The 24,616-nt window shown below is 33.4% G+C and overlaps 1 protein-coding gene across 3 annotated transcripts; it reads right to left on the bottom strand.

Annotated features, from left to right (window-relative positions):
• Positions 1–1,892: 1,892 nt before the first annotated feature.
• LOC128181021 (homeobox protein Dlx6a-like) lies at positions 1,893–23,918 on the bottom strand. 3 transcript variants are annotated; one of them, XM_052849274.1, is made up of 6 exons: positions 23,714–23,918; positions 20,934–21,093; positions 13,891–14,065; positions 13,300–13,658; positions 11,955–12,133; positions 1,893–3,065 (listed from the first exon to the last, which is right to left on the bottom strand). In XM_052849274.1, exons 4-6 carry the CDS (start codon positions 13,601–13,603, stop codon positions 2,589–2,591), a joined length of 960 nt encoding a protein of 319 aa, XP_052705234.1. In that variant the 5' UTR covers positions 13,604–13,658; positions 13,891–14,065; positions 20,934–21,093; positions 23,714–23,918; the 3' UTR covers positions 1,893–2,588. The 3 variants fall into 3 exon arrangements, with proteins under 3 accessions (XP_052705234.1, XP_052705243.1, XP_052705251.1); XM_052849283.1 differs by having other exon boundaries at positions 13,903–14,065; XM_052849291.1 differs by lacking the exons at positions 13,891–14,065; positions 20,934–21,093; positions 23,714–23,918 and adding an exon at positions 4,086–4,196 and having other exon boundaries at positions 13,300–13,884.
• Positions 23,919–24,616: the final 698 nt, after the last annotated feature.

Below are 24,616 nucleotides of genomic sequence, written 5' to 3'. Positions count from 1 at the left end.
ATTTTGTTCCATGTTCACCGTGATCCACAACAATTTCACGTGTCACCGCGGGTATAAGTTAATGGACACTGGTTATAATTGCTAATGAATGGATAATACACTAGTAGAGCTAATGAAGATTCCATCATACGAGTTATGCAATCGTTACCGTTTTAGTCAATTCTGTTCGTATGTAATTATTGCTCGTTCGAAATGAGATCATTTATTTACTTACTTAAATGAATAATAAATAATTCATTTTGGGTAATTTGGTATATTTTTAGAGTTGAACCTTCTATTACAATTTTTTTTAATAGTTCTGTTATACAGCTAGTGAAATCGTTAATAAACTAATTTAACCTGAATAGTTGTTTCTTTTTTCATTGTAACAAAGCTTTTTTTTTTCTTTGAATGTTTTTAAATTTTTATTTTTATTTTTAAAGTATTTGCAGAAATGAGTGAAGCTGGAGAAATCAGAATCACAAAATTCAACGCGAGTATTTTTTTCTTCATCTCAACAATACTTTCTTTGGAAAGCATTTGTAGGATATTAGCCATCCAGATTCAGACAAAGAAAAAATGACATTGCTAAAAGCTAGGGCACATTAAATTTGATACACTCGCAAAAATCCCAACATATGAGGCAACATATGATACCGAGCTAAACCCAGAGATTCAAAAGACTCTGCTTTTCGTTTTCAGACACTGCCATTGTTCTTGGACTGCCTTATTAAGAAAGGTTGAAAACGCCGTACAGAAGAACCAAAGGTAACAATTTCGTATCGATTCCAGTAGCAATGTAGGCAGCCTGCGTTCGGCTTCTGGCCCTTTGTTCAACAAGCTATAATTAAAGACCGGAAAGTATTCAAATTTGGTTAAGAAATCGTATTGACCGAGTCCCGAGATTGTATTGTACTGTGAATAAGAAATCAATTCACTTTCTGCAACGAATATTTGTTCAGGTTGTCAGAAGGTATTTTGTTTTGTTTTCAAATTTTACTTCGAGAGATTTGAAGGATGTTTGTGTGTATTTTATTTTATATGTATATAATCTTTACAAAAATTAACGAACTTTTTTTTCATGATTGAAGATTGAATATGATTATTATTGGGGAAAAAAGTGAAAAGTAATGGAGTATTTGAGTGGCTTTTTTTCTACATCATTCTTCATACCGAGAATTAAACTCTTTTTGAATGGGGTTTGCAGTTTTATTTTTTGTTTACATGCATATATAATGGATTAGTATTTGTGAAATCGAAATCATTAGAGAGAAAAAAATGACTTCGCTTACGTCTCTTGTTTTTTTTAGTTCAACATTTTGAAGGAAAAAAAATTGTCAAATGAATTTTAATGTCGAAAGAAAAGATGTAAATGAAATGACAATCAAAGGATACTGTTATAGTTTTCGTAAACTTAGTCGTTAAGTGTAAACCAATGATATTAACACTTAAAAGGTTGTTCGGTAACTGAGCTTTTAATTTGTCAAATATATTTTCCTTGTTTCTAGATTTATAAATGAAATTCAAATGTCAAGCAATAAGTTTTAACAGTTTGAAGATGATGTGGGCGTGTTGATAATTGTCTATATACATGTACTTAATAATATTCAGCATGCTCATAAACTATTGTTGACTTGTCAAATTAAAAAGCCGCGTGCAGTTCTTATAAATGTACAGTATATAGTTTAAATTCTAAGAATTTTAATTCTCTTTAAAATATAACACATTTGTCATTCGATTCTCGAGATATTGACAATACAGTGCATGAAAGAAAATAGAGAGTCTACAACATTTTCCAAGTTGAACGACTAATGAAAGTAACTGCAATTTATTTATTTTTTTTTTTTGGGGGGGGGGGGGGTATCCCTCGTTCAGCTGTTGTATAGTTCCCTTGAAAACAATTAAGAAATATATTTCTGATTTAAAATTATTTTATTAATTTAGTCACGGTTTCACCGTACGTATACATGCAAATTACATTAGATAAAATTTTTATACAGTCAACATATCAATGTAATTGATGAAATGTGACAATGGATGTCTAAGAAGAAAAAAATAAGTAAAAATTTTCGCTAAAAACAAAGGAAAATTTATACAAAGGGACCATATAACGCTAAAAGAATATAGGACGAATTGAACAACAAAATTATAAATTACGCCATAGAAAAACGAAATGCAAGGAGCATTAAATACAAGGTACATGAGCAAAAGGAATACGGGTTTCAACATAAAAACCGCCCGATATAAAAATTCGTGTCAGTACTGATCTCTTTTTTCTTTTTCATTTTCTCTTTTTTTTCCCACTGGCTTTGTATATACAAATTTATAGACTTCATATAAATTAATGAGAACGCACCTGTTCCGCCGTGTCACATGACATGGCAAGCACTGTCAGGTGACCGTATGTTTAGTCACACGGCGCGGAATTCAAATGTTGCAAACCTTCTGCGCTCAGTGGGAGAGCCCACAAACATTTGACCGCAATAATATAATGTTTACAACACATTCAGGGACTATCACAAGCAGACAAGTCTCCCCGAGAATTCCCGAGCACTATCGGAATGTGCCGAGGCTAGACTGACAGTTTTTACGCTCTAATACTACCATATTCACGTGAGACAAGACTGTTGATTCATCATAGGTTGAGTAGAATACCAGGCAGAATGGTAATGAGACATTGGAGGCATACCGGAAGTCATTACTGACGTCATCGGCGGCATGCTGGACATTGGCATGTAGGACTGTGATGAGGTATAGTTGTTTGCTGGGTGATCGTTCCACTGGGGCTCGTGTTCGGGGCTCACGGAGGATGCAGGGGAAATCATCACAGAATTGTGTGGATTCTGATCAGGGGTCTCCATTTTGAGTCCATTGGGAGGATGATGCCCATGCGCGTTGTGACTGTGAGCGGAAGGCGTCGGAGGGGAGTGTTGCTGAGATGGAGACTGCGGTTGCATGGGTTGCTGGCCTTGAGTTGGTGACGTCACCGGTGTGGGTGTTTGTTGTCCGCTTGCCTGCATAGGATTTGCGCCCTGCTTTATCATCTTCTTAGCCTTTGAGCGTCGATTTTGGAACCAGATTTTAACCTAAAACATAATAAAAGCATAACCTTGAAACAACATGGAAATCCCTTCTTTTTTTTTTTTACTTGCGATTGTTTTGTTTTTCGCACAAACACCCGGATATGATTAAGACCTGACTTTTGAAAGGTGGTAATTTAACACTTTGGCTGCATTGTTTTGACCATAGACCGCGGAACGTGTCAGATTTTTGTCAACCAATCAAAAATGTCGATTGACAACTCCTAATTTCCGAGGCCTCCTGCTCGCGAAACAAACTTAAAACAGGGAGAAACTTTGTTAATAGATCGGATCTTATCTGGTAGACTTAATCAATATCAAATCTCTTTTGATCAGGGTGTGGGGTTAACTAGTGAATGTGTCTAACTGAGCACGCGCCATTTCACAAGTAGAGAAGATGCACTTAATCACCCTACGGGGATGCCAGCCTCTTAGAGTACCGACTGGAATTTGAGGCTTTTAGAGGTGCTTGTTTTTCTCACTAAACAACTACAATGGAAACCCACCCCTAAAATTGTTTTACGTTTCATCAAACCGCGTATCACAAAATCTTGCATTGTCGTCGGTTATACAGCGAGCTGAACTCTAAGCTGCAAGCTCTATGAAAAATTCAATTTGGTATAACATGATCATACAAATTAACCTATTTAGTTACATAATAAATTCATTTGATCGTGAGTATATTTGCTGTTTGTTCGTCGCACAATGCAGCAAAGACTTGGTTTCTTGCGGGGCATTTTTCAGTAAGAATTTGATTAATTGCAAATCACCCAGAAATGGTAACTGTTAAATAGATGACAAAAAATTGAATCATTAATTTACGGTAGGTGGACTACTCTTTAAGAAACTCACAAATATAAATTCATTTTTGAAAATCATCAAAAGAATGCAAAATAAAAATTCGGATTTTTAATTATATCCTTTGCTTTTCATGGCTTTATTATGAAATATTAACATACAAGAGAGTAGTGTATGTCTTTTTGAATACTGACGGGTTTAAGGCCTGAGAAAAGACGCAGGACTCACCGATTCTAGAGGTGGGTCCCCATTCAAGCGCCCTTGTTCCGCCAGGGAGAAGAAAAAGGGGGCGGGGCAGCGCCGAGGGTGAACAAAGCTTTCATAAGGTTCGGGTAAGGGCTACTCAATAAAGCAGATGTACATTTTGTTCCCCACTTTAGCAGGACTGAAAAGGCTATTTACACAGAGTAGATTTCGATTGAACAAGTTTTCATAAGTAGACCATTTTATTAAATTTTCTTCGAGAGTTGATGCGTCATTCCATTATGAGCAAATGTTACCGTTATTTGCCGGGACAACTTTTTGTTTTGCAATATCAACATCGGAAAAAAACAGGAAAAAACTCGGTGCAGAAAATAAAACAAGATCTTTTTGTTAGAAGTCAGAGGGGAAACGCGAAATAGATTTTTTGCATATTTCGACTTGCTGGTCGTCTTTTCTCCTGTTTTAAACACAACCCAAAACTTTTGTCAAACATGGTTTGTCCGTCTAAAGTTTTTCGAGTTTTCGAGTTTTATGGGTTTAGATATCATTATGTGACACTTTTATTTTCGAGTTCAGATAAAAAACGAATAACAATTATATAGGAGGGCGTCAAGTTATATTTCAAGTTAAAACGAGACCCCAAAGAAAATAATCAAAAATAAGATGTCGGGGAATTTGAACAAGACTTTTTTTTCTACTAGAAATTTCAATTTCTTCAACTCATTTGAAGAATCCGGGTATACTCAATTGTATTCGTTTGATTTTATCGCACATTGCAATAAAAATGGGTTTGACTTGCAAACATCAAATATTCGAATTGGCATTTCCAATTTATTTGCCTCTATTCTGTGGTATGGGTAGGTGAAACATGTCTAAGGTTTTAGATCTTATCGCGAAAGGCAGTCACATGAATCGACGATCACACACCGACTGTTTTTTTCTTTCTTTTCCTTTTCTTTTCTTTCTCATTCTCTCTCTCTCTCTTTCTAACTCTTTCTCTCTTTCACGTTGTCCTCTAAACAACAGCAGTCGTCAAGCGCTGGTTTTATATCAGTGTCACTCTAGGCACAATTGACAGACACCTATAGTGATATTACTGATGTATTTATTTCAGTTTCGTTTTTTGACATCTAGCGTACAAATCTTAAGATTGTCATTCTTGTTCTTTATACTTGTAAATAAATTTAAAAAACAGTTTTGTTTTCAAAATTCAAAGAATTTATAAATATGTTTATTTTTTTTAAAATATGAAGTTAAATGATTTTTTTCCCTTTATCATAATAAATTCTTTCAATGATAATTAGGTGACTCCGTTAAAATAGACTATACCACAGCATTTGTTTTATAGATTCTAATTGACTAAAATACACTGTTTATTTATTGTAATTTTAAATAATAGTTTAAGAACGCACCTGAAGAACATAAACTAATAATTATGATAGGAAAATATAAAAATATTATGACAGTTTTTACGGATGTATTAACAACGTATAATAATTACGATTTTTCATAATTGAGTATTATAAATAATTTCTTTTTACTTTTTTTGCCTTATCAAACACATCTTTCCGAGTGTTTAGTATATAAACAATTTATGAATAGACACAAAAGTTATTCGTAGGACCTCTTCAATAATTCAGAAAATCAATTATTTCGTCGATCGTAGAGTCGGGTGAATTGATAATAGTGTTATGTTTGACTAATTTTTCACTTCTAAATCTGGAACCATACTGTGATGAGGAAAAAAGCCCCCTTAAAATTGTCAATGGATCTAGTAATTGAACTACGCTGAGATCTTGTTAGGTCATTCAGTTATAAAACCAACGAATTGCAATAAAGTTGTTGGGGCATACCTTTTTAACATTAGAAAATAATCGGGAAAATTATTGTTCGAAAAATGTTTTTTTTTCTTTGCCTTCTTTTCATTGTCAATTTATATTATAGAAGAGGTCTCCACAATAATTGCGCTTTAATATGATGATATCATTAAATGGGGGGGATCTTTATTATGTGAGTATTTGATTATTATGTTAATCATCCCTGTCATTAATGGCTAGTTTCACGGGAATTCTATGAAAAAAAATTTGGCCAATTTGATTCGCTAGGTATGAAAATCCCCCGAGTTACTTGTTTGCTTTTGGCTGTAAGAAGAAACCGATATGTGTAATTTTTGTCGATAATGGAATATTTAGATCTAATCACCCTCCTTAATTCTTTAACACAAGAGAATTAGATCTAGTGGTGTAAATAAGACATCAAACCGCTGAGTTTATTTTGTTATCATGCAATACACGGATCAAAGTCTGATTCAGCTTTGCAAGCCCAGTTAAAGAAATTCAAAACTCAGCCTTATACGGTCAGAGTGAATTTGAATAAAACGAAAGAAAGACATTTTCTTTTCTCTCTCTCTCTCTCTCTCTCTCCCTCTCTCCACCAGTCACTAGCAAGATTAAAAGACCGTGAAAAAAAATATATTAAGAGAAAACTGACTTTATATGAAGTGTTGTGTTCATCATTAGAAAGGACCCAAAGCTTTTAGAAAAGAAATGGCTGTCGAAGTTTTTCCATTTAAATGGGGAAAATATAAACTTATTGATATTAGCGCTAACTCTCGTCTCCGCTATTTCAGATTGCTCACAGCGAGGGTCCATTCATCAATAATGTCCGAATAGTCGGGTGGGAGGGGAGCGGAAACGAGCCGCTTCAAATCATAGTGACACCGGTCCCGCCCCTGTCTTGGTGAAAGGGGCCCCAAGTCTGGGATAGGGAGTCCGGGACGTTTCCCCCCTAAACATCTGTCGCTGAACATATGTCCGTAGAGTATATGACACCTTCGCCATTTCGTCTCTCCTTTTTTTAAATTTCAAAGCAACTTATTGATAATGTATATTTGCATGACATGGCAGAAATTTATTTTAAAGAAAAAAACCCCTTAAATTTATGCATATTCACATTTTTGATATTTCACCTTTAGACTATTTTTGAACCGATTGTTTAATTCGTTTTATTTTTTTTTTTGTTCGCAATGTGTGCCAAAAAGAGTGTTTTTGCTTCTACCCGCGAACAGCCGGGAGCCTGGTGAACGGTGTTGGTCACACAAAAGGGGAACCCAGTGTAGAAGACTTGTGAAAAGTCTTTCCACACTCCCCCGGCGATGGGGTGCTACGACGACATTGAGAAAAAGACCCTATGTTCACTTTGAAAAAAAGACGGCGAGGGTTTGTTATTCGACATGTTGGCGCCTGATACAGACTTCCCATCAAAAACTTAGGTTTACTTTTAAAAATTGAATTTTTGTAAAGCGATCTGATGCCTTAGTATGGAGCGAGGCGCAACTTAAACGTTTTAGGGAATCAATTTATGGCTAAATTTTGAAGTGATACTAGGTGTGTATTTACTCTCGTTTTGTTCTGTTGCGCTTCATGTGCAACAGTTTAAAAGGAAACCAGTGTTAGTGTAAGTACGGATTGAGACTTTTTGATTACAGACGCATGCATTTAATGCTTTGTAAATACGACTCTCTAATGAGTTAACGCATGCGTGATCAATTGATGAAAACTCCAATTTAGACAGCAATAAGTTTCGATCCAATTCACACACAATCTTCGCGGGAAAAAGTGAGGGAAATCTTGAGATTTTCGAGACTACCATTAAAACTTTAAGAATTATTTCATATCATATATTTTCTCTAAGTTCAAATTTAATTTGTCCCCTCATTACTTATACATATAAAACATTAATAACACAACATTTTAATGATTTTAAATTTCAACTTTCAAAATGAAATATAACTGCTGTCAGAAATTCGAATATTCCCTATTCGCTCTTTATACTATCTACATTCATATTTTTTTTTGCAACAACTCTTAATCCAAGGCTTTGTCAAGGTGTTTTCTCTCTTAAGACCAAGAAACAATAAAATGGAAAACAGGAAAACGAGGAGGTAAGCTATTTCAGACACGTGTGAAAGCAATTAAAATACTACATGGAAATTGTATATTTATTGAAACATCTGATAATATCATATTTTGGTACAAGCTATGAAGTTCTAAAGAATGTTGTTCGGCGGTGAGGGGGTGTTCGCCAAAGATACCGGTAAACTTATCCCCTCCACAAATCACTGCTCAAGTTTACTTTTACCCATTCTTTTCAGGGGGGAAAAAGAGTTTTATGGGAAGAGAAACAGTGTTGGGTTTAATTATTCATGTGAGAAAAAAAAATCAACATTTCACAACCAAGCATTGGTTGAAGACAGGAATATAATACGAAGTTTGTGTAAAACGATCTTAAATGTTAAAACAGATCCCTCTCTCGGCGCATAGTCAACGGGGATAATAAAAACTAATTTCAGTACGTGGATTGTGTGCGCGAAATTTTATATTGCAAATAACAGAGGGGTACGGTTACATATGATCCCCCCATCCACACATAAAATTCAGGTAGGGCCGGCGCGTTCGGTTTGATGTGTTTGGGAACCCATCTCACAGGTGCTACTTGCAACAATGTTTGGAATATAAAGTGCAGATTTGTGAATTTTAAAATGCTATAACACCTTGCAATTTCTTGTTAAGTACTTGGGGTGATGTTTTAACAGCACATACATCATGAATTTGATGAGCCAGTCCAGTTCTGATCGTTAGAACTCCGTCCTTCGGTTAGAATTTTAGAAACAAGATATTCCGTTCGAAATGATTCACCAATATACTATGTTTTTCTCTTCCAGCATATACCTAACAATCTACAGGTATAGCGATAAGATAAATAAATACATGTAAATGATTTATCCGGTGCATTCTTCATTTTTTTTCTTGTAAATAATGCAAGAGTTTCTTGGGAAAAAGAAAGAAATCTGATTTATGTTTGGAAAAAAGAATGAAATCTGATTTATGTACAAAGCACCTTGATAAAGTGTATCAAGTAAATCATAATTTAAAAAAATTAGTTCACGGTGAGCATATGCCCATTGTTTTATATTTGTTTGATTCATTGGGACACCTCACCTTCATCCCCACTCTGATAAGATAGATAGATTTTTGTGTATCATACGTTTCATTGCCACAACCCATGAATTCTATACATAATTATTCTGAAATGAATCAATAAGATTCATTCTCAAGTGAATTCTATTTAATTTCTTTTTTAATTATCCTGCATTTATGAATTGTTGGTTAATACCTTGTAAAGTCGTACGCTGAAACCAAATTTACAGCTCGACAAAATTAGTAAATATAATAGCCTGTTTAAATTGATTTCATTTATTTATTTTTCATGTACGTAATAATTTTCCTTGAAAACCTTGTCAAATGTAACAGAGGCCTGTATGGATGAAAAAAAATGAATGAATATACATATGTATGTCAGTCGGCGTTAATATTTTTCTAGAATCGGATGTTCTTAGTGAGCTACCGCTTCTCAAACGTTTCAGAAGCGGTTGCGGATTAAGATATTTTGAATAATTTGAATTTGATGGGGTCAGCGTAGGAAATTTTAATTTTGATCGGTTTTTTTTTTATCTTGGTATATACTAGTATTATAAAACATGCATATCTACATATCTGCAATTTACTATGTGAAATCTTATATTCAAATTCACGCCAAATTAATAATTAAAGAGTGAAGAAAAAAATTGAATAAATGATTTAGGAAGATTGTATTTCCATTATTGTAAATTATCCAACGTGACTAGATCATTGCAGTTTCCAAAACACCCAGTGTTTGCTTATTAAATAAAATGATTTTTGAAGAAAAAAAAACGATCTACATTCAAACAATAAGTATCTAAAACAGTTTTACTAATTTTAAGAATAAGCTTGATTTCATTTTAACCATTTTTATAGAATTATCTTGATTTCAAACATTTCCCTTCTCACTGTGATGGTTTGATTCGGGCATTCTCGCGATAAATTGATTTGGTATCCTATCTCTGAGGGCCTATTGAAGGAGATAGCGTATCAGTAACTAGTTAATCAAGAAATAAACGGAGAATCTGTTCACATCGATTTTGTAGAATGTTAAAATACAGGCAAAAAAAACGGTCGCTTTTCAAAAAGTTAAGTAGAACGTGATTTGAACATATTAGTTTTGAATAAGCATGATAAAATCGATGGAGTTATTGTAAAGCAAGACAATAGAAAGAAATTCTGACCTACCTATATCAATATATTTATATATGAAATTTATTAAACAATTCATTCAAAGAATAAATGAATAAATAAATAGGATTGTACATGAACTTTAATTTAATAAAATTTACACATTTTTCTACTCGATCTTTAGTATTTATTTGAAAAAAAAAATCTATTGTATTTTAGGATATTAAGAATAATGTTGCACATTTATGTTGATATTTGTTTTTATACCTGTGTATTTCTTTTTTCAATTTCATTGTATCTGTTATCGACCTATAACCAGACGCTCTCGTCATGATGCACTAAAAACCAAATTTGGGCAGTGACACGCGAATTCTTCTAGTTCACGTGTTTTGGGGATGAAATCAGCTGGTTATAGATTTTGATCTGCGTTTGCCAAGTGAAACCTGGTACAGTATTCGGTGTCTTGTAGTAGAACGGGTCAAAACGCACAGAGCACACGAAATAGATCTATAAACAAAGCGACGGGACTAGGTGTGTATTGATTTACGCGTTTGTTAATCGCATAGTGCACCGCTAAAAAATTGACGGAAGTTTATCCGGAAAACACAAAGTACATTCATGGGATATTACTACCTATAATTAATATTCATTACAAATGAAATAAAAATAACTAAATTGTTTATCGTTCTTAAAAACATGAATTAATTTTTCATCTAAGAATGCAGAAAAAGATGATGAATTAAAAAAGAATTGTACAGTTGTGAAGTTTGAAATAAAATGTGTCGTAAAGTTGACTGCGTTATTTTTTTTTATTGTGTTGTTTATTTACTTTAGAATATTTAACACTATATTCAACCGCAGAAAAAAATCTCATAACTTATTGCATTTTAAAGTTCATAAAATGTCAAAATATGGAAAACTATAGTTTCAAAATTTCTACACATTATTTTCTCACACGAAACAATATTGGCAATGAGACACAGATCTCGGGAAGGTGTAAAATTAGGCACTTTGAATGATCCTATCCGTAAATTTATTTCCGTAGCGGGTCCTGAGGATATAGGGATCTTTACAATAAATTAGAGAGATAATTGGTAGGTATGTGGCCTATTTGTAAATCCCCCCGGGGTTAGGGTAAAGAAACAATATCTGATAAGAAAATATCTGTTAAAAACAGTTGTCTTATTTGTTTGAACAGAGCTTTATGCTATTGAATGGAGTAGGTAAGACTAGTAATTACTAGACAATTAACGGAACATTATTGCCTCGGGCGGAGAGAGCCCTCGAATGTCACTGAGTAAACCTTGTAGAATTGATAAAATTTAAAATTATATAACTCTTACTTAAAAACGTATTTCTAAGCTAGAAATAATTGACTATATAGTATACTATAAGAACAAACATTTCACCAAATAATAACACATAAAAACGTTTGAAATAAGTTTTATAGGACTCCGCTTTAATATTTATTTGAGTCTGAACGAGAAATTTAATAGCCGCTTGCAAGTTCTGAATTGATTTTAACAATGAATGAAGAAGTTTCATTTCAATTCGGTTACTTCCATAACTTTCAAAATTATCAAAGGTTTTTTTCTTGTTATGTTATAAACAACATTTAAATAACTGATCTGATCATAATGTACTTTTTTGGGGTGTTCTCACTGTTGTTTTTTCAAAGATGCCAATACACGTGCAGGACATGGGGGGGGGGGGGGGGCGAAAGCTATTCGAATTGTTTTGAATTACAAAAGTTTTCATCTAACATATTCAATGATGCACGATATTTTCTGTATTTACATACCTGTGTTTGCGTGAGGCCAAGGGATGCGGCGAGTTCCGCGCGCTCGGGAAGGGCCAAGTATTGTGTCCGCTGGAAGCGCCTATTCAGTTGCTGCAATTGTAGGCTTGAGTATATAGTTCTAGGTTTCCTCATCTTTTTGCCCTTTCCGTTAATTCGAAGCTCTTCCATTTGAGATTTATCTGCAAAAAAAAAAATTACAAAAGAATGGAAAGTTGGCCCCGTGTTCTTTACTTTAAAAAAACCCATGAACGTTATACCATCATCTCTGACAGATCTCTTTTTAAGCCCCGTTTTCAACATATTGCAAATTAACACAATAGGAAATGTGTTTTAGGCAACAAAAAATAGTCAGGCTTCTCTAGAATCTCAGATATAGATTTCTCTGGGCAAAAGAGTTTGAAGTGACAATGATCTGATTGAATGCAAGAATTGATATCGTGATATTGTTTTTAAGCCGGATCCTGCAGACGTTTGTTGCAGGCAGATTTCAACACAGACATGACTGTCATAGGGACGACGCCGACTGCCAACAGTCTCGGATAAAAAAAAATGGAGAGAGAAAAAAATCACGACACGAGGTCTCTTTGTTATTGGGTAAAAAAAGAATGTTATGTTTTTGAATCGTGTACTGGAGCGATTTTCTTGGTGTCTGTGTAAATTGTTTACTTTTTCACAACCTGAGAGGAAATAAGCGTCGATTTGCTGACAGAGACTGATGTGGCATTATAAACCCACACCGCATGATGACAAGTTCTTTTTGTACGGGTCTTGTCTCCCGCAGTGCTTCTTCTCAGTGTGTCCGCCATTCAAAATGAACATCACCAAAAAAATGCACAAAACAAAGAGTTATTACCGTTCAACGCTTATTTCAACTTTGGATATTTAAAAAAAAAAAGAAAAGTAAAAGAAAAAAAAAATTACCCGACTTGTAATTTGTCCATAAACCTTATGAATATAGGTAACCTAGTTTTTCGAATTTTTTATGGGAAAAAATTGATTTTACTAAATGGGAAATTATTTTAGAAAATATTGAGAAGTAATAAAAGAAAAAGGAAGAATTCAATATAATTAACACCATCTTGTTTTTGTCCGCATAATACAATTAAGAATTAATAGGATACTTAATTCTTCCTTCACATTTCACGGGAAAATCAGACGATTTCATTGATGAAAATTAATTTTATAAAAGATGCGGTCAGAAAAGTAAATTAACAGTCCAATTTTGGTCGAGTTTAATTTATCACAGGAGGAAAATCCATAGTTTAATTACATTTTTGTAGTTATGTGTGATATTTAAGTTTGACACTAACAGCTAAACAAATAAGTATATCTATGGGCTACTTACCATCCCGGGTGGGAGAAGGGCTCTGATACGGAGGCATGGAGAACGGGTGTCCTGTAGGGGGGTTGTAGGATGATGGAGACATCGGATTCATGTGGAACGGGTACCCCAGCGGCGGTCTGGTCTGTGGGTTGGAGAACACACTGTCCCCGTGCTGGCTAGGGTGGTGGTGAGTCTGGTACGAGGAGCGGATAGGGTAAGCGGGATGTCCCATCCCCATTCCCTGCTGCTGGAGCTCCATGAAGGCCGATTTTCCGGACATTTCCTGGTCCAGTCCATGGCCATCTACATTTCCCACATTAATCATAACTCGTCCTGCTTGAGAAACACAATCAGAAATTCCTCCAAATTAAGTCCAATTTCTGCAGATGCAAAAATTAAGGTCTATTAGGTCCCGATTAAACTGTTACCTCAATATCAGCGCATTGAATCTAGTCGGGTAGACCCAATTCGCTATTACGACCCACTTGGTTTGATAATAAGGCAATATTTCCTTTTCAACTTATTAAAGGTAATTTAGGGATAAGTATTCAAAGAGGCGACTGATCGTACACCCTAAGTACACGTACTCATCTCAATATTAAATGCTATTACCGTCATCCGTACCCTGTACTTAAATCACAAGAGACGTCCTCAATACAGTGGAGAAGTTGTCACGGTTCGTAAGCCCCGCCCACTAATCACAAGACGGCACGCCATTGGTCCAATTCACTGAGTTCCAATTCACTGTGGGCAATCAGCACCGTCCAATACTCCGCTTAATACTCCTCTTTAGGAGAAAATGAGAAGAGAAAAATATGAATTATTATCACAAAGCAAATAGGATAGAAGTAAAAAAACCAAAACAAAACCAGTAATCCAGCAAACACCACAAATTAGGGCTGAAAGAAAATCAAGTCTCGATTTATTCCAAATAAATATATCTTAAATCGTTGACAATGGTTTCAAATACTCCGGAAACTAAGAATGCAACTTTTACATATATTGTAAGTTTGTAACTATGCAATCATTAAAGATGATATTTTGATAGAAATATAGCCACAGTCGAGCCCAAAACATATATTGATTATCTTGTTATTGTCGATGCATTCTCCATTTTGTCTTGTTCCTTGGCTAGACAGTTCAAATTCTCTCTCTCTCTCTCTCTCTCTCTCTCTCTCTCTCTCTCTCTCTCTCTGGAATAGCATGCCTAATACTTTTATTATATCTAAGTTTAGATTTTTACGTCATTTTTTTTGGGGTGGGGGGAGTGTGAATCACTGAATCTTTTCTATGTATTACGTTGCTGTAGAAAGGTTTGGAAACCTCTGTTTCGTGTAAAGATCAACAATAAATCAAAAGGTGAATGTCGAATGCATCTTACTGCAAATAGATTTAAAACAGAGAAGTGAATAGCAGATAGCTTGATTGAAGAAAAAAAAATCACCAAATGACAAATTCATGTTCAGAAGTATTCTTCGAAAATATTCCTCGAATTCCACATGATAAACCTCTTGCATTTGAAATGGAAAGCAAAACAACAGTGCTAATGACTTCTGATTTTTCAACGCAAACATTTCATTAAAAAGCCTTTTTGTGCATATTTTGTACTGTTTATTTTGAAAGAAATAAAATTAAAGATGTTTTTTCGTGGTTTTAGAAAAAAAACAATATTAGACGGAATATGAAAACGAAAACAGGACGAACGCCCAATGGTATCTTCCTCATGTAGAGCGGTCCGTCAACTTGAACAATTAGACAAAAAAAAGTAATAAGATTAACATCGAACGATGCACATTAGAAATTAGGTTTTTTTTAAATAAAAAAAGATAAAAAGAATTATCACACGGTGTTGTATGCATCTTGACCCATGTTTTCCTATCATAGAACTTTTCTTTCTGGGCGTTTGTTTAAATAAAAACGGAAAAGGTTTTATTCTGTGTTTGTATTGAAATGAGAAAAAAAGTTCTTATCAAATAATTGCACGACAAAACGGGTAGCCACATGTATATTCTGAAGAAGAATAAAGATATCGTGAGTGAAATACTTTAAGCATGTTGATTACTAGTGAATATTACACCGCTATAGTTCAGATAAAAAAAAATTAGATTTATAACAAACACCTAAAATATATCAATATAAATGATGATATGTGACTAATGAAAAAAAAAGCTTGTACATATTGTATGAAAAACTTGAGAGAGAGAGAGAGAGAGAGAGAGAGAGAGAGAGAGAGAGAGAGAGAGAGAGAGAGAGAGAGATGTATGTGTTTGAACTTATAAACATAGAACATATTATGCAACAATAGAAAATACATGTAGATGTACTTTAGAAAAGACAGTTGGCTTAAATACATTGGTTCATGTATGTATGAAACCTAATTAGCAACCGCTGTCCGATTTCAAACCTTAGATTGATTAAATTGTAAAAAAAAAGGACTTAAAGTAAATATTGATTAATTGTTATCATCATTTCGCAATATATGTCAGTTCTGAATTTAGGCAGCGAATCTGAAATGAGGAGGGGGGGGGAGGGGCAGAGTAACAGCGGAAATCTAGAAGTTTATTTTAAAGAACGAAAACAAAACGAGTTACACAAGGAGATGGCAAAAAGATGATAGGGGTGGTAAAAAGAGGGGGTGAGCAGGAGAGGGTGTCTGCTTATATCCACCATTTTGCTTGCAATTTTTTTGAATTGCTAAAATAATTCAAGTTACTTAGAGCACAAGATTATTCTAATTTACGCAAGCAGATTTTACCTGACTGCAATTTTTTTCCCAATTGATTTAGTATCATTAAGATATTTCTTTTATGTCATGCATTGATATATTGTTGATTTTTTGTATCTCAGGAAAAAAAGAAGAATGAATAAGATCCTGAGGTACGTCATGTGATCTAAATTGGACAGCCTAGCCCTTATTCGGAATAGGATGGAATTTAACAAAAAAAGTTTTGAAGGATCAAATGTGACTGGTAAAATTTGTTTAGTAAGTAAATAAGTAAATGAATCAGTGAATGAGTAAGTAAGTAAGTAATTAAAAATGTAATTTAAGAAAGTAAGTAAGTGAATAAGTGAATGAATGGGTAATTAATTAATTAATTAAGTCAGTCAGGCAGGCAGTCAATTAGTCATAAAGTAAGTAAAGTAAGGAAAGAAGAAACAAAGTAAAAAAAATATTGACCACACAGCCTCATAAAGAAAGTGTATTTTTAAAAAAAGATTTCATTATCGCTTTTTTTCTAAAGTAATTGTACAATATCATTTTAAAATTGTAACGTCACATAGTGGCTGTTTTAAATGTAAAAGATATTTACAGGATTATGTAAACAGGATTTGTCGATCAAATTTTCTTTCACATGCCCCCTAGAAAGAGTTTAATTTTTTTCTTTTTCTTAACGTATAATATATCACATGTATACTCAGGAGTAAATACATGGGACAAAGGGACATGCATTTTATCAACCAATTGATTTTTATTACAGAGCTCAAAGAAAAACTATAAATCCCCCTAAATATCAATCAGTCAATAATAAACTATAAATACACCTTAATATTAAATCAGTCGATTATAAGACGTAATGTAATTGTAAGACCTGTACGCAGGATCATGAAGCATTTTTAGACTTAAGTCTAAATTGCAATCTTTTATTAAATTATTAAATGTCATAAAATTACCCTTAAACTTTGTAACTATCAACATAATATAGAGACACTTTCCAATTGCATTTCATTTTTTCGATGTTTTCAATCGCAAGACAATAAGACAGTGTATAAAATTTGACTTAAGTCTAAGACTGCTTCATGATCTTGGGGCCTGATGTAGCCTACCTGAAAGTCTTAATGTAATTGTGGGTCCAAATGAAATTACAAGTCGTCATGTAAATGTAAGGACTAATGTAATAGTAAGTCCTAATGATATTGTAGGTCCTTACGTCATTTTAAGTTCTAATGTAGTTGTAGATCCTTATGTAAGTCCTAATGTAATTGTAGATCCTTATGTAAGTCCTAATGTAATTGTAGATCCTTATGTAAGTCCAAATGTAATTGTAGATCCTTATGTAGGTCCAAATGTACTTGTAGATCCTTATGTAAGTCCTAATGTAATTGTAGATCCTTATGTAGGTCCAAATGTACTTGTAGATCCTTATGTAAGTCCTAATGTAATTGTAGATCCTTATGTAAGTCCTAATGTAATTGTAGATCCTTATGTAAGTCCTAATGTAATTGTAGATCCTTATGAAAATCCTAATTTTATTGTAGATCCTTATGCAAGTCCTAATGTAATTGTAAATTCTTATTTAATGGTAAATCTTAATGTATTTGTAAGTCAATATGTTTTGGGTTGTTTTACTTGATTTTCTGAGTCTACTAGTACTCTGTATTTCAATCTTTGAGGATGCATTATTCAGTAAAATTGATTTGTACGATGGAAATTGCTCAATATGTTTGAACCATGTTGTGTATAGGTCATTATGTTCAAACAAGGATGTAAATAGGTCAAAATGTTCAAACTATGTTTTATATTTGATTGTTTAATTTGCAATTCACTTTCCGCACTAAGATTAAAAGAATACGACTTGAATAATTTTATTTGAATATTTTGGTGTGTGTGTGTGCGTTCCTTTTACACATTGCGTTTTTTTTTTTTTTTTTAAAATTCTATATAATTTTGGACCTGTGCTTCAGTTTGAGTATCTATTGGCTGCTTGCTGTTTGTTATACACCAATGAAAACACTGCATTTCAATTCAATAAAATTAAATCAACTTGGTCTGTTTTCTGATTTTGTTGTAACTATCAGTAGTAGAATCGACCATGAAGAGATCGTTTATGAAACCACATTTACAAAAACAAAATGAATGCACATAAAGGCCTTACAATCATCTTATCTAAACATTTACAGAGTGTCTTACAATATTCTTTCTTCGAGCTCCGCATTGTAAACAAATCCGTTGATATATATATGCATATTATTGCATGACGTCATCTGGGGCTTACATACGATCTGAATTCAGCATTGTCAAATATTATTTTTTCGTCTTCGATGTCTAGAACTAACAAATATGACATTTTTAATTATTTGTCATCAAATCTGAAATATCATCAGTGGAGTTCCTATGAGATGCAGAAATCAAAACTCTTTGTTTTGTAAACAAAGCTCTCGGCATGTTTTTGTTTACATATCTAGGTGTGTTGATGCCAAAACTTTTCTATGGTGTATTTTACTGTAAAAAAAATTAAATATGAATGCAAATGAAACATTTTATATTGTTTATGATATCGATGTGTCATCATATGTAAAATATAATTGAATATTAACAGTACATCATTGTAAACAAAAACAACTTGAAGACTTGGCCCCCTATTTTTATCAAGAAAGAATTCTAAGCTAAGTATATCACTTGTAACCTAACTTCTGAGATTCAAATTTTAGTCAAGCATCATAATTGCCCAAGATGACCATTCTAGACATTAAATTAGAAAAATAGAATATATTTTTTTTTTAGCTCAGTTTGTTTGATTTTTTTTTTTGAAAGTGTACTTTTGAGTAAACAGGACAGTTTTATTTTGTATATAAGGTTGAAAGCCTAAAACAAAAACAATTAATAAATAACCCCCCCCCCCAAATAAAAAAAACCCAAAACAACGAAACAGGACTATAAGTTAATGTTAATGAATTTGTTTTTTAGTTTGTATCGATCCAATAATTTTACTAATTAATCGTATAAATTTGTAAGCTATTGTTTTGTTTATTACAGGTGCTGTTTTGTAGGCAGCTGTTTTTCATGCCAAGGACACAGGAAAACAAAAAAACTAATTTAGTATAAAATTTGATATTGTGGCATGTGTTTATCATACCCATTCCCGAACATAACCACCCAACCCACCCACTACCTCCAAAGAAAGAAAGAAAGAAAGAAAGAAAGAAAGAAAGAAAGAAAGAAAGAAAGAAAGAAAGAAAAAAAGAAATTAAAGAAAGAAAGAAAGAAAGTGGGAGAGAGATCAATGAAATACTTGAAATCATATATTGGAGCACTTAAGACATTGTAACTATTATTCATAAATTATCATTTTATAGTCTTTCTTTCGGGTCTCTGTAAAAGTTATGAATATGTGCCCAAGCTATTGGAGAATCATGCATGGCATTACGATGATTGGCAGTAACTGTTTTCAATTTTGATATCTAAGTGAGAAAAACAATGAAGTAAAGAAGAAACTAACTTTGACGGATACAGATGCTCTCAGTGTACGTTTACACTAGTACATAGTCTGTACACTAAAATTCCGTTTAATAACAAAAAAGTATGTCTAGGAATTATTGGACATATCACAGTTTGGGCATTTTATTTAGCTTATACATGCATTATTCAATGAACTTCATAGTAATCTAATTCTTTTCATACAAATCAATGATAGAAATGGTAGTTGTATGCAAGGATTGTGAAATCACCTTAAATTTGTGAAACATTTCTTTAAAAACGATAGCAAATTATGAATCATAATTCATAGAAAGAAATGAATATAGTTGTAATGACAGTTTCACGTGTTAAAAAAAAACTCCGATCCTATCTATGATATTTACAGCTTAACGTAGTATGTTACACCATGAGATATTGTGAGTGTGTATATACATGGTAAAAAATACATGATGCTTAAAATATAATCATCATTTTTAAAATTATCAAATAGTGTACAATAATTGACCAAACGCATATTTCAAAGTTTAATTTCTTTAAAAAATAAAAAATATTGTAAAAGCCCCAGCGAGTTTCGAACCCTTATCCGGTGGAGCAGCCAACGATTTAACCTATTGCGCTACGTTATTGGAAAAAAAAAATCGCTTATTCTAACGTCCCTAAACTATCAACATATAATTTTCATCGATACGAAAAATGAATGTACATGATATGTGAATATTAATTTTAAATATGTAAAAGTTATCAAACAGATTTTCTTTTTCTTTTTTTTTCCCGTGCTGTCGCTGTTCGTTTTCTTATTATAATAACAATAAGTTAAGGGGAAAACATTTAATCAAAACTTAAAGTTTTCATAACCTTTTTCATTTAAAAGGTACATTTAAATGTAATTATAGTTGTTGATGGCATTCTGAAGAATGTCTCATTTGAGAATTAAGAATGTGCCTACAAAATGGTAAAATGTGGGCATAAATGAGGATGTTTTTCAACAAGAAGCCAAAAAACGTGTTAATTAATGACTGTTTCAATTTTCTGGAAAGGTTGTAGCAAAGGTTATGCTTTACGCAGTTACCTTTTTTTTAAATACAGGCACGATATTTATTATAAACATGTATACGATAACAAAAAGCTTAATAAAATCAACGTGCAGTTGTGAAATTTGATATCAATAAGTACAACACATTAAAAAAAAATGCGTTAGAAAATAAAATTTTGTACATTAAAAAGTTATAACAAAAACAACTCCTTTGATACAATGTATTAAAAAATCGTATTGCTGTCACTATACAAGCTTTCGCCTCGTTTTGGCATGCGACAACGTATGACAAACTATGATACAAACATCCCGAGTTTGCTTGTAAACAAAATAAGATGATGATTAACATTAATTAATTCACACAATTAACTGGTTGCGATAAACATCGATAGGTCAAGGATCAAAGTGACAGAGACCCCGATCTACCTTGTGCCCCGGGGTCCGACAACCAACTCCTTCACACTTGGGTGTCAAAACAACATGCAAGGGAGTGGAGCCATTGTTGAACCTCGTCTCGATATGAAATTCCCAACAAAGCAGACGATCTTCGCACAACCTTGGCGCCGAAAGGACAAAACCTGCCGAACTACAAAAGGGCAAAGTAAAAAAGAGTTTTTGAGATTTAGATGAAAGAATAACGGTATGTTACTGTGCTTCCATGAGAAACTGATGGAAGACAAAATGCCCCCCCCCCCTCCAAAAAAAAATAATATGATAATAGAAAATAGTTTAGACGAACAGACTACATTATTTTCAACATTTTTTCATTTAACTAAAATGCAAAATGCAATGAGTTTTATACTTTTTTAGAAAAACTGCCCAAACTCCTGATAATATATAAGATTGAAAATCACCATAGTAATATTCAAGGTAGAAAATAAAAATTATTTTTTGTCTCTTTTAAAGATATACATGTATACAAGGATTATCACTGACAGAAAATAATAAGAAAAACATTTTAAAGCTACAAAAAGCTACAAAAGTTAAATTAGTGATCTTTAAAAATCTGTTTATATGAGAATGAACACCAAATGAAATCAAGGCAGAGATATTCAAAACCATTCTTATAAAATTAAAAAACCAAATATCCATATATCTTTATTTCTGCACCAGAACAATACAACAGATCCAGGTCAGACCATTATAGTTAAAACTCTTCAAAATTCGCAAAGATTGAAAAGGAATTAAAACCAAAGCGTGACTTTGCAGAAAAGTTTTGTTTCAAAATGACTTTTTATCTGACATTGGGATCAGAAAATTGCTGCAAAGCCGGCAAAGTTTATTTGAGGGAACAGCATACATTGAAATAGCACACAACGGTCTATCAGGAACGGTTCTTTGCCAAATGTCTTATTGTTTGAAAAAGGAAATAAAAAAAATCAATCGGTGGGGGAGATTAGTGAAGTTTTTCGCTTCAGCTGATTTTGAGTATTGATTATGATAAGTTATAGAAATTGTGAACGCAGATACTATAATGGGACGTGTGACCTATGAGGAAAGTCTTACAAATCTGGCAATGAAGAGGAGTTTGGAGTAGACGTTTTTTACAACTGTCTGTCACGCAGAAACCATTTTGCTATGCGCTGATTGGTCGGCGCGCCCCCTGTAGGGGATATCAGATGTCACAAGAAGGTCAATTGGATATCGGACACTTCTAAAGTCAAAAGTCGTTATTTGGTTTGATATAATAACTTTGACTTGACATGCGATTTCTGGATTATAAACGAGGTCTCCTCCTTAAAATGAATTGTTAAAAGAATTTAAAATCTTTATGTCTTGTAATATATATGTCATTAGTACATTTTTGACATGAATATTAATGTACTAATACAAATATTGCAATTATTTCTTTTTTTGATTAATATACTAGTATACATAAGGATAATCGCACTCACTTGATAATCAAGCCTATATTTTCCTCACTAATTTACTTATAAATGTAGAATATAAAATAGAACTATTTCATTTACGTATAAAAACAAGCAAACATTTTCATATAATTCCTTGCATCGACAATTTAAAAAAAAGAAAAGAAAAAGAAAATGCTTCAAGCCCCGTATGCTATTTCTTTGGGAAGTTTTTGAAGTTATCATTTAAAAAAAAGAAGCCCTCGGTATTTGTTGGAGTGAAATATTCACAACAAGATCTAAGTTTCCAGTGTAATGATGACAGTAATAAAAAACGCACAATGAATTTTGAATATCGTATCATTAAATGCGCATTATCATACTTGGGCATATATCAACGATACGTTTATGTCTCAATTTGAAGTGTATTATCATTTTTATTGACTACTTCTCAGCCTTTCATCGTCTCTTAATGTGCATTAAACTTGCCAGCGATCCCACCTAGCGGATTTAACACACAGATGGACGTGAATTCCACGAACATTATTCACTGCTAGTTGTGAAATATCCGATGACAATTTGTTGTTATATAATACGGTTATATGCCGTCTATCCAGCTTTTAGCTATTTATCCCCAGGTTAAAAGAAGGGGGGGGGGGTGTTGCTTCAGCCGCTGAGTAAAGGATGTGATTTACGACTCAAGAAAGGGGGGTCTCGGTATCAAGAGAAAAGGGGGAAAATAACAAAGAAACAGAAAAATAAAACGAATTTGAAACTTTCCAAAAAAGTGTAATGTTAAAATGAATTGTAAGGTGTGTGGTAAAAGAGATGGGTAAGCGGTTACAAGGGTAAATAAACTTACTCGACCGGGTCGGGTCGTGGGAACTAGCGAGGATAACTAAGTTATATATCGTCCTCTCGTGCAGTGTTACTGTTTTTCCCTTTTACAAGAACATGCCGAATGAACAATCGCGATGTCGTATGCAGTGTAAATGAAAGGCCGATGTACTCCGAATAATGAATATGAACAGCAGGAAGTGTCGCCATAACAGTGGAAGTCGCCCGGGGTTCCTCTCCCCTATACGTAACGTGCCGTGCTCCTCCATTTCCCCCACGGATTCAACGTGTTTGTTTATGATACATATTTTCTTCCAAGCCTCAAGCACGTATACAATTAACATCAGGACAGCAACCATTTCTAATGCCGTTGAAAAACAATCCAGAACAGAAAAAACAACCAGTTCTTGAAATACAATGTGCATAACGCCCAGATACGTAAATATAATTATCAATCAGCGTAAAAAAACACCAGGAAACACACATTATTTCTATATACATAAAAAGTTTCATCTCACTTACTCTTCTCCGTCCTTTCCATGAAAAAACCCCACCAAAACTACCGATTCCCATTCAATAGCTTGCAAGACCAAACATAGCTGAACAGTCTCGGTCATCTTGTTGTACGCCTTAGCCAACATAAAACATGGTTTAAACACTTCCCCGTCTTTTCAACAGCATCAAGTAATCGTCTTTGATTCTATCTAGGCTCTGGAAAAAAAATTTTCTTTTCCTCTGTACGGAGCAATTCCTGTTTGATAATGAGTATACCCACCCAGGTTTTGTTGAGCGATACATTATACAGGATTATTCCGCGGGGAAATTTGTAATTTTCATCCAATTTGATCTCTGAAAGAGTGCTTAAGATAAATAGAGGAGATAACTTTAAAATTACAGTATTTACACAGCTATTTGAGAATTTGGCGTTATTATCTAATGTATAAGGCTAATCAAATTATCCTTGTCGCAAATCATTGTTAAGCTATTGCCCTGCCCGTGCTTCTCACTTTTAAACTGTCAAAAGCAATTGTACAAGTCTCAGCTAATTTGATGATTTGATTACCGAGTCTTTTTACACACCCCGCTGCCTCTTATAACTCGAATTAAATTAATATATTATAATCTTGTTGGTTTCCCTTTTTTTATTTCTTGTGGTAAGATTCATGAATAGTCTATAATTTGAAATAGAGACCGTTACATGGTCCTTGAAGTAATAACTACAGGCTTGAAAGTTACATAAATGACGTTAATTGAAGCTTCAGTTTAATAAATGACAATCTTAGAAAGGCAACTTGTAGATTTCCATACAAAGGGATGGAGCAGTTTCATGTAATGCACAATGAAATCAGGTCTTACGACATCAAATACAGTTTAAGCATGTAGGGGCATTGCTGGTGTAGTGAACCATCCTATCATGATACATGA

This window comes from Crassostrea angulata, chromosome 1 (genome assembly GCF_025612915.1).
Source record: "Crassostrea angulata isolate pt1a10 chromosome 1, ASM2561291v2, whole genome shotgun sequence".
Lineage (NCBI taxonomy): Eukaryota > Metazoa > Mollusca > Bivalvia > Ostreida > Ostreidae > Magallana > Magallana angulata.
This window is presented reverse-complemented; position numbering and strand designations above follow the sequence as displayed.